Source organism: Eufriesea mexicana, unplaced genomic scaffold (assembly GCF_001483705.2).
Source record: "Eufriesea mexicana isolate 0111107269 unplaced genomic scaffold, ASM148370v2 scaffold18152, whole genome shotgun sequence".
Classification (NCBI taxonomy): domain Eukaryota; kingdom Metazoa; phylum Arthropoda; class Insecta; order Hymenoptera; family Apidae; genus Eufriesea; species Eufriesea mexicana.
Window position 1 is genome coordinate 65,956 of NW_016925480.1, and position 16,958 is coordinate 82,913.

General features: G+C 50.6%; 1 protein-coding gene across 1 annotated transcript in view; it reads right to left on the bottom strand.

The window, feature by feature from the left end:
* The window catches only part of LOC108554252 (uncharacterized protein DDB_G0271670-like), a 68,209-nt gene that overhangs the window by 45,294 nt on the left and 5,957 nt on the right, over positions 1–16,958 (bottom strand). Inside the window, exon 6 of the mRNA XM_017909457.1 lies at positions 16,668–16,900. Within this exon, the coding sequence (XP_017764946.1) occupies positions 16,668–16,900 (233 nt within the window). The remainder of the gene's footprint in view (positions 1–16,667; positions 16,901–16,958) is intronic.

Sequence of the window (16,958 nt, forward strand, 5' to 3'; positions counted from 1 at the left end):
TTCCTGCTTCTGTCGATAGATCGATCATCGTATCGGTCTGCCCTCTATCCTCCCATCTCCTTCTCCATCTTCCGCTACTTTTTCTCTCCTCTGCCAGCTCATCTCTCGCGTGTTTCGAGGTATTTCTCCGGAGTAACGGCCGCCCGTTCCAGCCACTCGTCGTCGCTCCGCTCCGTTCCATCGGCCATGCCTCCATCTCCGGCCGTTTTTCACCGTTTCTCACCGGACCGTCGATTGTTCCATCTACCGGTGATCGATTGAAAATCCACTCTCCATGCAGGAAATGACGGTTTTTGCTACTCCCTGGGGGATCTCGCGCCATTTCTCAGCCAATAATAGAACCGACGCGATCCCAAAATAAATCCCGCGTTTGCGGCATTCGCGCGATTCAGATTCGAATCGCGCGCGTCGATCGAAGCTCGTCGATCTGACCTAAAATTCGACATCGTTGACCACGAGCGTGCCTTAAACTAGGCGTAAACGCGGATCGAGATCGGCCGTTCCTCCACGACGAAACGCGTCCTCGTGGCACGGACGATGGAGCAACAAACGATGGATTCTCTCGGTCGCTTTTCCCGCCGGTTTTCGTCCCGTTCCTTCCGATTGCTCCATTTTGATCGCGGCGTTTCGCCGTCACGCGTCGGTGCGCATCGAATTAATTAATATAGGCTGGTATCGTTGGAGCGGCAAGAAGCGAAATAGCCCTCTTTTTTCCGCAAAAAGGAAACAGCTCGAACGCTCGGTCCAGAGCCGGTACTCTCATTATGCGAGTCGTCTTGCCGAACGATAACTTTCTCGATAGCCGCCTCTGCCTTCTCCGCTCTCGTCTTTTTCCTTCTCTTTCGGTTCTTTCACCTCCCGCCCCGTTTTTCTTGCCCGCCCTTCCTCGTGCCGGCTCTTTTCCTCGTCGCGCGCTGCAAACGCAGACGACAACGAGACGCGCGCCGGACGAGGAAGCTCGCGTGCAAACTGGCCTTTACTTCAATGGGCCACGGCTCTTCCTCCTCGCCGCGGGAGAGTTACCGCTAATCTGCACTCGCGCTCAGCTGGTGTTGCCGCCGCGTTTACATGAGCCGTGCAGCCGCCGCAGACGCGAACGCGAATTAATTCCACCGTTCCACTGGAACCGCCATTTTTCTCGCCATTCGTTTAAACCGGACGACTCGGTACATCCCGAACCCGTATACCTCTTCCTCATACTCGCCGCGTAAATCTACAAGGACTACCAAGCAGGTGGACACTCGTTACTTCTTAATCGAACGATCGCGCAAGCTCAGCCATCTGTGCGTATCTTTTACAAATTCAAATTTTTCGGCAATGCGAACTAAACAAAAGATGTACGAAAAGGCGAAGAAGATTGAGGAATGTTGCAAAATCGGGGCTCGCGTGTACAGATATAATAGAAAAATTGGAAAGAAAATTTCTGCGATGCCTCCACAAAATTTCGGCTCAAGTCAACTAAGACGGAAGAATATTTGCTACCATTGTAAGACGCTTCATCCCGATCTCGACAGTGCGAATATTTTCGCTATTTCACTGCGAATAGTTTCCCCGAGAGGAAAATAAAATGGAGGATAGGCAAGAAATGGAAAAGGGGCGAGAAGTGCTCGAGAAACCTAGATCCGCGCGATTTCTTTTTCAAAATTCTCGAATCGCGGGCATCTACGCTACCCCCGCGGTATCCCTTAGTAGCCCTTGGATCGGGCGTTTGGGAAAACTCGCGGCGCACAGGTGGTACCCTGGTGTCCAGCTCGGAGCTTGCGTCGGCGAGGAGAAAAAATTGCTCGGCGGAGGAAGGGCCCGCGGCGTGGACGCGACTGCACCGCGCCGGTGCGCGAGTTGCCTCGCAATTAGTGGAAATAATTTCGTCGTTAATTGCGTCACGGGCTGCCGGCCGCGTGTTTTCTCCGTTGCGCCGTTTCGTTTCTTCTCGCCTGCCGCGTTCCGTGTCCCCTCGAGCCGGCGGCGGTCCGCTTTCTTGCCTCGCGAGCGCGTTTCGAGCATAGCCATACCGTGGTCTCGCCGCTGGGAGCTGGCCTCGTTATCGCGTTCGATCCTCGCCAGGCTAGCCTGACACGCGTCCGACGTGATTTTGATAGATGACGACGCGAATAATTCACGCGCAGGAAATGCAAATGCGGTGGCCGCTACCCCGACAGATGAGCATCGGGCACAATGAGAAGCGTTCGTCCTAGTTCCGGACCAGCGTCTCTCGTCTCGCTGGCCGCTGGATACCGCTGGATAGGCACGGGAGGCCAGTTTCGCGAGTACATGCTCCGTTTTTCGCGACGCGGCTGGAATTCGTGCACGAACCAGGCGACCGTTTCGATACGTCACGCTGTCGGATCCGAGTCCCCCGTTGCGAGCGTAACGCAACGACGCGTTTATCTGTTTGAACATCTGTTGAATTTCTACCGTTGCTTTTTCGCCGGGCCGCGACATCGCCGTACATTCGCGCGTCGTTGACGGCTGAATCTTTGGGCTACTTGCCGGCGGAACCTCCTTTCGTTACGAACCGAACGGGGCAGATTCTGTTACGCCGGGAAGAGAAAAGAGAAGAAAAAGGAGAAGAAAGAACGGGAAGAAGAGACACGGTGTCCATGGTGTCGGAAAGTGTCGAATCCGTGGAAAGCGATGGAACGCGAGAGGTTAACGAAGTTGGCGAAGTTAGCCTGCGTCGGTGAAAAGTACCGTTCGCGAAGGCACCTCGGGAAGCGCGAATCGGCATCAGGAAAGTGTATCGAGTCCAGCTGACTCGAACGGTCGAACGGGAGCGCATGCCGGGTCGATTTTGACATATTTCCCCGGATGACCTTGAATAGCCGAAGACGCCGCGACGGCCGTAGGATCGGCGCTGGAAGAAGGACGAGTGACGGTGGCGATAGTAGTTAGCGGTAGAAAAGAAGAGGGTGAACGAAGAAGCGAGAAGGAGGGAAGGAGAAAAGAGGGCCGGTGGATGGAGAGAGAGGGAGAGAGAGAGAGGGAGAGAGAGAGGAGTACGGCAGCCAGGAGGAACGAGACGAGGAGGGCCGATGATGGCTACGATGGTGATGGTCAGTGGTTGTATACCGGTTAAGCCGTTCAGTGCCAGGCCGGCGTCCGTCACGGTTAAACCTCGACCACTCGGTCGTTCGATCTCTCGTAGACCGATCGAATCCTCCGGGATACCGTCCTTCCGCCTGAGGATCGTCGCCTGGATCGCCTCGAATCGATGCACCCGGTCCAACCTGCGATTCTTCTTCCAACTCGCGCACCCGGCACTTCTCGACTCCAGCGGACTCGTTCCAGTTTTTCGTCGGATCAGTGCTACGTGTACTCGCGTAGAGATACGTTCGATTCGTGGCACGTAACCGGATCAGTGGAAAGAGGACCACGGTTCTATCCTCGATCTTTCCGATCGTCGATCCTTGACCGGGAATCGCAGAGTACACGGCCGGTGACGAGCGTTCCGCGAACGATTCCTCGAGGCGGCCCTCGGAATTCGAACTAGTCTCGTCTGACAGAGGGAACCGAAGACGGAAAAAGGCACGAACCCCCGGAAATTAAATACAACGGTTCATCGGCGTGGATCTCGAATTCTATCCGCCTGACTCATACGCCTCTCCGCGAAGAGGAAGCGATCCTCGTTGCCGCATCGATCAGCAGTTGCACCGGTGCGATACCACCTGGACCAGCCTCTCTACGTCATCGGTGATTCACCGGGGAGATCGCGTGTACCTAACTTTCGACCCTCCCGGTCCGATCGCGCGAGATCGTCCGAGCGTCGTCCTTCAAGATGAACGAGTGATCCGGCGAGGGACGAAGCCGAGACCAGGGCGAACAGGGCGGATTATTCGGTCGGTAGAGGTGAATCAGAATGGCGAGTGACACGCGATCCGCAGGTCGTCGGGCAGCGGGAATCGAAGCAACCAGCCATCGGGATACCAGGATTCGGAGCGAGCGCGGATGAAGTAATTACGAGGACTGACCAGTCACGGACCAGTCTGATCCCACGGGAGATCCAGGTACTTCTTCCGCGTGTCTCTCATTCTTCCGTGCTTTCTTCGCAAAATCGTGTTCGTTCCTCGCGCGGCTGCTGATCGCCGCTCGATACTGCTCTCTCGCGCCAACGGACCCCGTCTCCGTTTCTCGCCTGGGTACAACTTCATCCGCGGCGGGGACGGAACACGCGCTAAACCGGCCGGAATTCGATGAATCGGCCGCGATACCGAACGCGTTCGCCACTCTTGCCTCGTTTTTGCGTGTCGTTAACCTCTCTGCCGCTCCTCGGCTTTTCATCCTAGATACGCACCCGTGTTCCGTCGAAATCCTATCTCTAGCCAGGGTAGAACGCGCGTTCCTCGTGCGTGTACGCGCGCAATTAACCATTCGAGGTCTCTCGAGTGCGTAAATCGATCCCCAACCGGTAAACCAACGATAAACTAACCTCCCCGACGTTCGGCTCTCGACGAGGGAACACGCCCGGTGGAAAAGGAGTAAAGGAGCGGGAAAGGAGCGGCAGGTAAAATGGACGATAAGCTTTTCGGTGGAGCTAATAAGACGGAGGGGTGACGGAGAGTCTCGTAAAAGTAAAAGCGGAATGGGACACCGCTGAGGTTACCACGGCTATAGGCTAGACGTTTGTCCTTTACGACGCAATCTTCTGCTTCGCGAGGCTCCAGGGGACACGGGGGAAAAACGGCGAGCGCGAGGAGAAAAGAGAGAAAGGGAAAGAAGAAAGAGAGGAGAGATTTTATCCACGGAAGCAATCGCGCGGCGTGCAGACGCGATAAAGCCCGGCAATTCCGCTACCAGTTACGAGTCCTTGATGGCCGATGCTACGATTTCCACGTTACCTGTGGCCACTCGAATACCGTAACGACGCCGAACGTGACTCCGATCGAAAAGTCGCCGCGATACGTCCCGTCCCGTCCACGCTCGTTTCCAGTTATCTATTACCGTTGTCATACTTCCGTAATACTTCTTCATCGGCCGTTAATCGCGCGTCCAGCCTTATGCCTGGTCCACACTCGCGCGCAGCGTCATCCTCTATCTCGGAGTGTCTTCGAAAATTCGGTCCCCGTTTCCTCGCTGATCTCGGATACAGTCGGAAAAGCTCGTTCCGGAAGACCGGCAGAGATCAAAGGGGATCGACATGTCACTGTGACAGACGCAACCTTATTCCTCGCGCGACTCCACTTTCGTCTTCCGTCTTCTCCCCATGCAACGACCACGCTTGTCCCCGCTTGTCCTCGCTTCTCCGCGCGTTGCCTGAGCCTCGTGGAATCCTGCACTTTCCAAACACCAGGACGAAGGTGCCTAGAAATTGCACGCTAAACCTCGATTTCGGTGCGGAAGAAAGCAGAAAGCGTGGAAAAGTGACGCCTCGGGTGAACTCGCGGGCAAAGGAGGAAAGTTAGCGACGCTCGTTGTCGTTCGGCAAATTGTTCATCGACTTTCGAAGCTAATTGCACACGGTGGAGAGTAAACGGCGCGCGAGCCGGCGTGAAACCGGCATTAGCTTGGGGAGCTGGCTCGGGGGAGGCGAAGGAAGAGTGTAGACGTGCACGTTTATAGATAATGCGGTTGCACGGTAAATTTGCCTCTGTCTCGAAGCGAGCTATCAGTTTCAATTGGCGTGTCGTATCGTGACCCGGCATTTCTCCTCTTCGTTCCAGTAGCCGAGTATTGTCATTATCGACCCGTTCGATGTACCGTAGCGTTGTTACCGCGAATAAAATGCGTGCTATTAATTTAATCGCGTATACTAAATTGCCGATTCGTCCTCGTATTAGATCGTCCAATAGCGTGACACTACGTTTCGTACTTGGAATACTCGGTCATCGACTACACGAAACTGTTCTCCGTATCCTTCATCGCGGGTTGCAGGGCTACCGATCGTCTATGTACGATTATTAATAATAATCTGGATAAAATTTCTTTCGAAATCCACGCTTTTGACTTGGGGGAAAGGATTGCGAAAATTTCTTAGCGTGGAAAATTTTGTCCGAGTGTACGGGAAAATGAAGCATGGTCCGAAACACCCATAGAGGGACCCATTGGGAAGGATAGGGAGAAAGGGTTTGCGTGGACGAGGCGAAAGCAGAGCCGACGATAATGCTCGGACGAGTCGGACGACCCTCGTTTTCACGGGCCGTCATCCTCGATCGTTGGTGATCGATCGAGGGACGCCGGGACGCGCGCATCATCGATCGCCGCGGCGTTATAGGAAGTTACCAGGGCGTTATCTCGCGGCGAACTCGCGGCGCGCTCTTCCTTTTTCCCTAGCGCGCGTGCAACGGGATCCCGATGGCTTGATTTCGCGCCTATCGCTGCAAAAACGCCGAGTTATCGAGCCTCGCATCGTTCCACCCGCAGAGGGGGCACCGCCTGGCGAAGATCGTTGCGTATCTGGCTGGTTTGCCTTGCCTTCTATCATCTGCAAGAATTTATTGGTCAATAAAACGTCTGCTTTTAATGGGGCCCGTTAATGAGCGACATCCTGGTCAGCCCTGAAATTTCAGGACGACGCACGTGATCCTTGCGGGCTATTGTGAACGAGGGAACACGCGTGCCCGATTATTTCTCTCTTTTTGCGCAGGTTCAATAACTGGTTCTCGAGGTAATTATATTAGTCTGCGCGTAACGGGAACGGGTTGAACATCGTCTTGAGAGAGTATCTCTATTTAGGTTCTTCTGGGACAGGGTACCCGGAGGAACAGGGTATCCGTTTCGGGGATGACGGGAAGCGATTTCTCGTAGCGATTTAACCAGTGCAAATAGGAGCGTGTCCGGGGACAAAGTTGCCGCGAGTATCGGAATTCGATCGCCGCCATCTTCTTGGACCACTGCCTGGCCGTTAGAGCGGTGCCTGCGAGCGCTTTTCGTTTCCACTTGCAGCGACGAGGTTGGCTTATCTAGGAAAAAATACGCGAGCGCTGGAACGACGGACTAACGAAGCGAGAAACGTACGGTGGAAGCTGGATGGCCAAAAATCGTGGCAGCTCGATCGGGTCGCTTAACGGCAAGTGGCGAACGAGAGGCAGAGATCGCGAAACAGTTTATTAGCCGGGCGTGCTATCTGGTATCGGGCAGGCGAGCACCGATACTCGGTCGTCGCGAGCTTAATGCCCGCGTGGCGGGTTCGTGCGCGTTCAGGTCGGGCCGGAGCGTGTACGGGAAACTGGTCGCCGCGGTTCTCTATGAATAGAATTAATGGACGGTGATTCTGCGCTTAATCGATGCCAAAGAGAGGACTGCGGGGACCGTGAATGACGAGCGGAGATGTTCGATATCGTTGGGCCGCAAGAATTTTAATTGTTGCCGGCAACCGTCCACCGCGAATCGAATTAGCGGCGGTGGCCGCCGCGGTTCGCCGCTGATAATCCACGATTTATCGTCCGATTCGCCGTCGATCGTCGTCTTCGTCGTCGATCGTCGTAGTCCTCGTCGTCCTCCTCGTCGTGGCTGGTAGCCGAGATAACGCGACGTCCTCGTCGTCGTCGTCGTAGTGGACACGCGTGCACAGTGGCAACGAAAGACGCGTAGATGCCTCTTCCCCGTGTACTCGAAGCCGCTGGCCCCGGCTTCTCTTTCCGCGATTGAGTAACTGTACATCATCGACAACGTCTACGCCGTGCTCGCGTCCCGAAACGAACCGGGGCAAAAAGCGGTCTCTCGCGCGCCTCGCAAATAACACGGTGGATTATGAATACGCGGGGCAGTTTATTAAGAGACATAAATCGCGCAAAAACCGGCGACCAATTACGATCCGCTCCAATTCGCATCGCGTTCGCACCCTGCCAGCCCGATTAACAGTAGTTGGAACGATACCACTATTTCCAGTCGTGCCCAGGTTGCGCAGGGTATCCCGATTCGTCTCGCGGTCATCCACGATTCCCGCTGCAAGCGTGAACGCGATACAGCCGGGGAAATTGGAATCGGTAGAGGGAATCCGTGAGAATGGACGATACGAGATAATAACGAGGAATCGTTAGTCGCGGCACACTCGAAAGCTGAACGGCCTTTCCCATGGCAGCGAGTAACAACCAAATTCCAGGCTGACGAACTCGCCTCTTCTTCTGCTCCCCTTAATCATCCTCCATTTCCTGCAAAGCTGTGCTACGCCCGCTTGTTAAAACTGCGCGAACGCCAGCCGGTCGGCAGCTGAGCGCGCCAGGAAAGACATAAATTAAATTACCGCGGAATCAAGCGGCCTCCTATATAGGTGGAATCATTCGCCAACTCGGAAACCGATGATTTCGCGGAGCATCGCGGAAGAACGAGCCGGGTGAAACGACACGGGGGGGAAAGAAACCGATTTCCACCGCGATTCGACGAATCGACGGATTGCAGAACGGACGAGCGGTAGCGGAGCGAGGCGGAAACGCGGCGGGGAAGAAGATTGAGACGTTTTCGTCGCGATTTCGTTGATCGGCAGCGTCCCGGCGCTCAGGCGGATCGAACGGTCCCAGCGCGGTTCGTTGATCGCGACAGGGTTGTCGTAAAATCGGCTGCTCAATCACGGGCTAATTAATTTGACGATCGTGTCACGGGACGCGTACGAGCCGCGGCGATATCAGGCATCGCTAATTGCAGCCCATCACGGATTATTAGCCGGCGCATAATGACGATGTACAGGGCGCCACGACAGCTTCTCAAACGGCAATTTGATTCCCCGTCTTCGTATTGCGATTTATGTACCAATTATCGACGATCGTCTTTCTTCCTTTTACGGTCGCTTATAATCGGACTATGTACAGCGTGATACGAAAGTAACCCGAAAGAAACGGTCAACGAGGAACCCCGATCGTTCGGACTAAACACCAGCCGTGTGCTTTTTAACCCTTTGACTACGGCAGACTTTGAAACGCACCAGCCGTACCATTCGATAGGAATCCATTTGCTATGTACACCGAGAAAGAGGAAATTTTTCGTTAGGCGTACGTTTCTCGGAAATTATTGCATATTCAAGTAATAATCGAAACAATTCCTGGTCGAATAAATTAATTTCATTTATTTCGTTTACGTTGGGACTGAACACCAGCCATGTGCTTTTTAACCCTTTGACTACGGCAGACTTTGAAACGCACCAGCCGTACCATTCGATAGGAATCCATTTGCTATGTATATCGAGAAAGAGGAAATTTTTCGTTAGGCGTACGTTTCTCGGAAATTATTGCAAATTCAAGTAATAATCGAAACAATTCCTGGTCGAATAAATCAATTTCATTTATTTCGTTTACTGTGGGACTGAACACCAGCCATGTGCTTTTTAACCCTTTGACTACGGCAGACTTTGAAACGCACCAGCAGTACCATTCGGTAGGAATCCATTTGCTATGTACATCGAGAAAGAGGAAATTTTTCGTTAGGCGTACGTTTCTCGGAAATTACTGCAAATTCGAATAATAATCGAAACAATTCCCAATCGATTGAATCAATTTAATTTATTTCGTTTACGTCCAGGTTTATATGGCGTGGTCAATGTTCAGAAATTTCAATGTTTAGGAATAAATTATAGTTCTATACCAATTACTTTAGAAAGAACATGAATAAAATATTTTATAAATCGAGTTAAAAATAAAATCTAATTTATTATATTAAAATAACATTATTTACTTCTTTGTATTCTGCGTTAAGTTGTTACTGTACGTACTTAAAATTTCACAGCGGAAAATGCTTTTTAGCGCCTTAGGCGTCCACAGTGTCACTAGAGCAGGATTTCTAAGCGCCTTTAGGCCCATAGTAATCAAAGGGTTAATGGTACGTCGAGTTACATTCGCGTCGCTCAATATGGATTCGCGATCCTTCGGTTTTCCTACCGATTTGGTGCGATCTGGATGACTTTCCGTTCCAGGAGCTGATCCAGCGTCGAAAAAGGCCCATTAAACTCGTCGCGGGTCCTCGCGTACCGACATTGTGTCCCCGTTAGGTCCAGGGGCCAGTTAATTGGTCGGTTAGTAGGTTAATTGACGCGTTCTTTTCTCTTAATCAGCCGGGTATCACCGTGCCGGAGGATAACGAGGTTAAATCGCGGTCGCCTGCTTGTTCGAATCTGACCTCTGGCGCACAATGGAAAGGCGCGTTGAACCTCTCGCGGACCATCCCCGCGGTCGTTTCTACGATTCGCGAGGAAATATCTCGCGGTCGGCCGGCGACGATTAACGCTGAAACGGGAACCAGTCGCTATGATAACCGCTATTCGTTACGGAACGTTTCTTTGCGGGGTGGACGCGCCTGCGCGGGAACACGGTTATCGTGCAGGATCTCGCGGAAATTAGAATCGATACCTGCTCGATGAATCATCCTAACTGCCTGCGAAACACGACCGAACGACGAGTACGACGATACTCGTTGGAATAAAAGATTCTTCGATCACCTCCTCTGCTATACGAATCGCTCGTCCTACCTGATGCTACGCTGCAGACTAACCCGCGTGATACGAGATTCGTAGCTGTGAGCCGAAGATTCATGGCTATCAGAGTTCGTAGCTGTGAAACGAGCTGCATGGAATGGCCGCGTGAGGGCCACGTCGAGACGAGAAAAATGGCCGCGTTGGAAAAAGGGATTCGTTGAAGAATCGCGGCAACCCCTGCCGACAGTGGCCATTTTTCAGAGCTCCCTCTTGTCACGTTGCACCCCCCGTCTTCGTCGGAATTTCGTCGTCTCTCGTCAGCTTGTATAGGCTGTGCACGGAGTACCAGAATCGCGTAAGATAGGGGATCGCTGGCGAGTGTTTGGGGAGCGCGATCGAGGACGAGATCGGTAACAACGAGGGGTTCCTGGTCGTTTCTCCGTTTATTTACGCCCGGCAGACAGGCCGAAAACGCACGGGCATAAATTTTAATGGGCACATCGGGCCTTCCCCGGAGCGCGTTCACGAAAGCCCGTCACGTAGAGATCCCGGCACGTGTTTAGGAAGTCGCTAGAGAGCCACGAGCATTATGAAACCTCGTCGCGACTATGAATGTTAATGGAGGCTTAGCCGCGCCGACGTTTACTATCGCCGTTGCAGAAAGTATAAACACGACTGCAGCAGGCGAGTGCATCCACGCCTCGATTTCACGAGCCGCGTGTCCCAATGGCTCCGGGCGTTTCAGGAATTCGCGTTGCGCCACGAGAATTTCCGCGAACCGTCCTTAAAATTGCCGTCGTGCTTTCCTACCGTGTGCCGCACGCTTTTCATCTCGAAAATTTCATCCCCGTGCTATCGCTTGTAGAAACGAGGAGCAGCGATGCTTCGCGAAAACTCCGGGCATCGAGGTTGTTTATCTCGAAAATTACATTCCGTCGAGAGATCGGGTCTGACGGCTCGAAAATTAATCACGGAGATTCCGAAACGATACGCCGTCGTTTCTTCGGCGTCTCGAAATGGCCCGCGATTTTTCCGACAAATCGTAGAAAATTCCCGTCCTCGTTGCAGAAAATTTCGGCGCGGAAGTTCGCTCGAAATGGCGCGCGATTTTACCAAAAAATCATAGGAAATTCGCGTATTCACTGCGGAAAATTTCGACGTGACAGTTCGCTCGAAATGACGCCCGATTTTTCGGAAAAATCATAGAAAATTCGCGTCTCCTTCGTGGAAAATTTCGACTCAGGCGATCGCTCAAGACAATGTCCGATATTTTGGAAAAATCGTAAAAAATTCGCGCCGTTTTTTGCAGAAAATCTTAACGCAGGTGTTCGTTGGAAACAATATTCGATTTTTCGGAAAAATCGTAGAAAATTCGCGTCGTTTTTTGCGGAAAATTTCGACACAAGCGTTCATTCGAAAGAACGCGCGATTTTTCCAAAAAATCGTAGAGAATTCGCATCCTCTTGGCGGAAAATTTCGTTGCGAGCATCGGTGAGAGAAAAATCGGCGCTTGGAATGGTCGGAGATAAATTCCTGGAGATTAGACTGGCGATGGGATAAATCCGTCGGATCAGTAGGTCATGCGGTGCGTGTACTTTTTGCTGCACACGGTTTCTCGCGATGTCTGGTCGGCCAGGAAACACCAGTCAGCGACAGTTTTATACTCTTTGCTTCTTGACCTTGCCCCAGAGAGGCCACCGATCGGAACACTATTCGAAGCATGTAGGGTAGAGCAGTAGTTTCTTTCCTCGCCGCTGGACGCTTAACGGTCTCGGTCCAGGCCGATCGAATCGCCTCGCCGTGTATCCTTGAAGTATCTTCCAGTGACCAACTGGAGAACGATCAACCTGTTGAGACCGATCGTATCATTGGCCATTACACGCTAAATCCGCCGGCTATAACGCTCGTCGCATTTAAAACCGATAAGATATCGATATGCACGCGCTAATTTACGAAACGTACACGAGTACCATGCGTACGACATGCTAATAAGGAAAGTGCAGACGCTGTTAATAAGAAATAATAATAATAATAATAATAATAATAATAATAATAATAATACATTAACATGAAGGCAGAAACCCGTGTCGTAAATATACACCGAACCCCATTCCGGTACAGGACAATTCGTCTCGACAAACCAGATCCGAGGCTCATAGTCGATTGGAATAAAATGACATACATCGTGAACGTAACAGAACCAACCACACATGCGCGCACCGCAGAAATAAAACGCGTATGGGACATGCATAACGTCGCCATGGTACCAATAATAATATCCGCGACTGCAGTTGTCCCGAATGCATTACATATCAGCCTCGATAAATTAAACATAATCCCGCACCTATCTAAAACAATGCGAAAAGCAATCCAACACCTGCCATATATTATTCGCAAATTATAACTCTGAAATAGGATAAACTCGGTGAGTAGTAAAAATATCCCACGAATTCCCGATTTATTACCGTTGAGTATATCACCCAGAAATACTGGAGGAAAAGGCCAAGAAGAAAAGGAAGAAAAGGGCCATTGTCCTTCGGGATAAAAGGATTACGATTGCGGGAGAAATAAAAATAAAATAGTGGGAGAGTGATTTTTCGATGGAGGAAGATTGGTTTTTGGGGAGGAGAGGGCGAAGGAATTCCCACGAATTCCCGGTTTGTTACCGTTGAGTATATTATCCAGAAATACTGGAGGCCAAAAAGAAAAGGAAGAAAAGGACCATTGTCCTCAGGGATAAAAGGATTACGATTGCGGGAGAAATAAAAATAAAATAGTGGGAGAGTGATTTTTCGATGGGGGAAGATTGGTTTTTGGAGAGGAGAGGGCGAAAGAGGATACGGAGCGGAATTGAAATCGGGCGCGAAAATGGTCTGCCGGATATGTTCCGCGTGCTCGCGGTCAGCCGAGTTCTCGTTGCCCTGAAATATGTGTCACTTTTTGCGGACGCTCGTGCGCCATGCGGGAGACGAGTAACACGAGACCACGGCCCAGTTCCTCTGCAACCGCGAGGGACACACGCGCTCTATTCCGCGCGCGTTCCTCCTCGCGGCTTCGCCCGTTTGCTTTGCTTCCCTCTTCCCGCCCGTTCCCTTCCGTCCGCCTTTTTCTCCCGTCTCGATTCAACCGTACTCCGAGACTCCGTTTACGCGACGTCGTCGAACATGTCGCGAAATCTCTGCGCCAACGTTGCACGTAGAAAGTGTTCGCAATGGACCCCGATTTGTTCCGTCCGCCTTTTTCTTCTCTCTCCTGTCCCGTGTACCCTGAGACTCCGTTCCAACGTTCCGTTTCAGGAATGTCACGAAATTTTTGTCGCTTCGACCGACGAGGAAGGACGAAATGGTCCCTGACGTGATCCATTTACCTTTTTTTTCTGTCACGAGTCTCTCGTTTCCTAAAACTTTCTTGATGCGTTGCAGTCAAAGAATGGCACCAAATTTTTGGTGCCTAGATCGATGAGGAAATTACAAATGGTCCCTCACGTGGTCCATTTACCTTTTTCTTCTGTCACGAGTCTCTTGTATTCCGAGACTATCTTGATACGTTGCAGTCAAAAAATGGCACCAAATTTTTGGTGCCTAGATCGATGAGGAAATTTAAAATGGTCCCTGACGTGATCCATGTACCTTCTCCTGCTGTCCTAAGTCTCTCATATTCCAAAACTTTCTTGATGCGTTTCAGTCAAAGAATGGCACCAAATTTTTGGTGCCTAGATCGATGAGGAAATTTAAAATGGTTCCTGACCTGATCCATTTACCTTTTTTCTTCTGTCACGAGTCTCTCGTTTCCTAAGACTTTCTTGATGCGTTGCAGTCAAAGAATGGCACCAAATTTTTGGTGCCTAGATCGATGAGGAAATTTAAAATGGTTCCTGACATGGTCCATTTACCTTTTTTCTTCTGTCACGAGTCTCTCGTTTCCTAAGACTTTCTTGATGCGTTGCAGTCAAAGAATGGCACCAAATTTTTGATGCCTAGATCGATGAGGAAATTTAAAATGGTCCCTGACGTGATCCATGTACCTTCTCCTGTTGTCCTAAGTCTCTTATATTCCAAAACTTTCTTGATGCGTTGCAGTCAAAGAATGGCACCAAATTTTTGATGCCTAGATCGATGAGGAAATTTAAAATGGTCCCTGACGTGTTGCATTTATCTTTTCCTACTGTCCCGAGTCTCTTGTATTCCAAGACTTTCTTGGTATTCCAGACAAAGAATGTCACCCAATTTTTGGTTCCTAGATCGATGAGAAAATTTAAAATGGTTCCTGACGTGGTGCATTTACCTTTTCCTTCTGTCTCGAGTCTTTTACACTCCCATACTTTCTTGACACGTTTTATTTGAGAAATGTCACGAAATTTTTGTTGCGTTCATCGACGAGAAAAATCGAAATGTAGTCCACTTACTTTTTCTCCATTTCCAGTCTTTACTCCGAATGTCAGAAAACTTTCGTCGCGTCGACCGTCGTGGAAGTTATTTGGAAATGGTACCCGACATATCCCTCCATCCTTTGTATTTCATATCGATTGCCAAGTACTTCAGACGTACTTCCGTTTGCGCGTTGTCACCGGAAGATGTCGCGACGTCTTTGCTCCAGTTTCTGGCGTGCAAAGTGTCCAAAATGGACCTCGATACGTTTCGTTTGCCTTTTTCCTTTGTACCAGGTCTCGAGTACTTTAAAGCTGTACGCACTACCGGCGAAAGATGTCGCGAGATCTTTGCTCTAGCAATTGTCGCGTAAAGTGTTCTAAATGGACCTCGATGTGTTCCGTTTGCCTTCCTCCTCTGTCTCGATTCTCGCGTACTCCAAGTCTCCTTCACCTTCCTCGCGTTTCAGCTGAAAGACGTCGCCAAGTATTTGTCCCTGCAATCATTGTGCAAAGCATTCGAAATGGACGGATTTGATACGTACCATTTACCTTTTCCTCCATTCCCGATTCTAACCTTTCGTATTCTAACGACACTCGCTGAAGTTATGCACGGATCCCGACACGTTCTTTCGATTTTCTTCCTCGAGGTACACAGGTGTATATATATAGAATATCGCCGGAGACGTGGAATACATAAAGAAACAGCGAGATATTTTCGTAAGTGTTACGAACGAGCATCGTTTCCATCTGCACGCTCGATCTCGCTAGCCGTTTCTATAAAAATTCAAATTTCGTCCCATATCCGAGACGGGTTGCGTAAGAAGCTCGTTCCGAGCCAGTTTCGCGACAGAAAACTTTCGTTTTCGATTGATAAGCGACTCGGGAAAAATAGAGATCGAAATTGAGCGAGTTATCCCGACGGACAGGAGGTTTTCTATGGTGTGCCATGGGTGAAAGGGAATGAAAATAAGCGGATTCGTACCTTCTGGAGACGAGAACAGTATCTCGGAGCGCGATGCCGTTTCGCGTTATCGAGCTCCTCCTTTTTCTCCGACTTTTTCTCTTTTTCTCCGTTTTCTCCCCATCCAACGGATCGTTCGTTCGCTATCGAAACTTTCTATACGAGCATGTATATTTCACGACCGGGTGGGTGTCGATACTCCACCAAGTTTTCTTATCTCGCGGGATGGACTCGGGAAATATTCCGCGCTTCCCTTTCCCCCATATCTCCCAACTTATTCTCCTTTCATCATCCCTTAACGATCCTCCCATTTATTCCTCGCCATCGCCGGAGAAGATCCAACAAACACCTTCCTACGTAGCGTCGAAAGAAGCGTCAACCATTCGAAATGACTGGTTTTCCACTTTTTATTCCTGCTCTCGACAAAAACGCATAAACGCTTCCGATAAAACTGCACGTCGACTTTTACCGAGACAGAAACGCAATTTTATGTACCCGTTCATTTTCGTCCTGCTCGCAGATAAAATAATCGTTTGCGAATTTTTGTGTATTCCGCGTACGATTAAATTTGCATATTCCACGCTTAACCGAGGAACACAGGAAACGGAGAATTAAGGAAGAGTTTTAATCAAGCGTGGAATTATAATTATAAATCGGACGTTGACGAGGTGAATTCTTACCTGTAGCAGTCGTTACTGGGATTGTTAGCTGTCCTCGGTAAATGTAAATACGCGTTATAGGTCATAGTTCTCTCGTTAAAATATCGCGCCATCCGTCGCAGCAAAGAAATCACTCGGTCTGCGAAGCTCGTTCGAAGCTCGTTCCTCCTCGCTTCCGGCTACGAAATTGATGTTTGCATACCACTCTTCGGGGTTCAATCGTCCCCACGTGGAAGTGATTTTCAATGGCGCAACGACAACGACGACGACGACGACGACGATGATAACGACGACGACGACGATGACGACGATGACGACGACGATGAGGGCGACGAGAACAACCAGAACGAGGAGGACGACGACGAGGACAACAAGGACAACAAGAACGACGAGGACAATGAAAACGAAGAGAACGACGAGGACAACGAAGACGAGGAGGATAATGAGGACAATGAGAACGAGGAGGACGACGAGGACAACCAGGACGAAGAAGACGAGGAGGACGACGAGGACAACAAGGACAATGAAAATGGAGAGAACGACGAGGACAACGAAGACGAGGAGGATGACGAGGACAATGAAAATGAGGAGGACGACGAGGACAACCAGGACGAAGAAGACGAGGAGGACGAC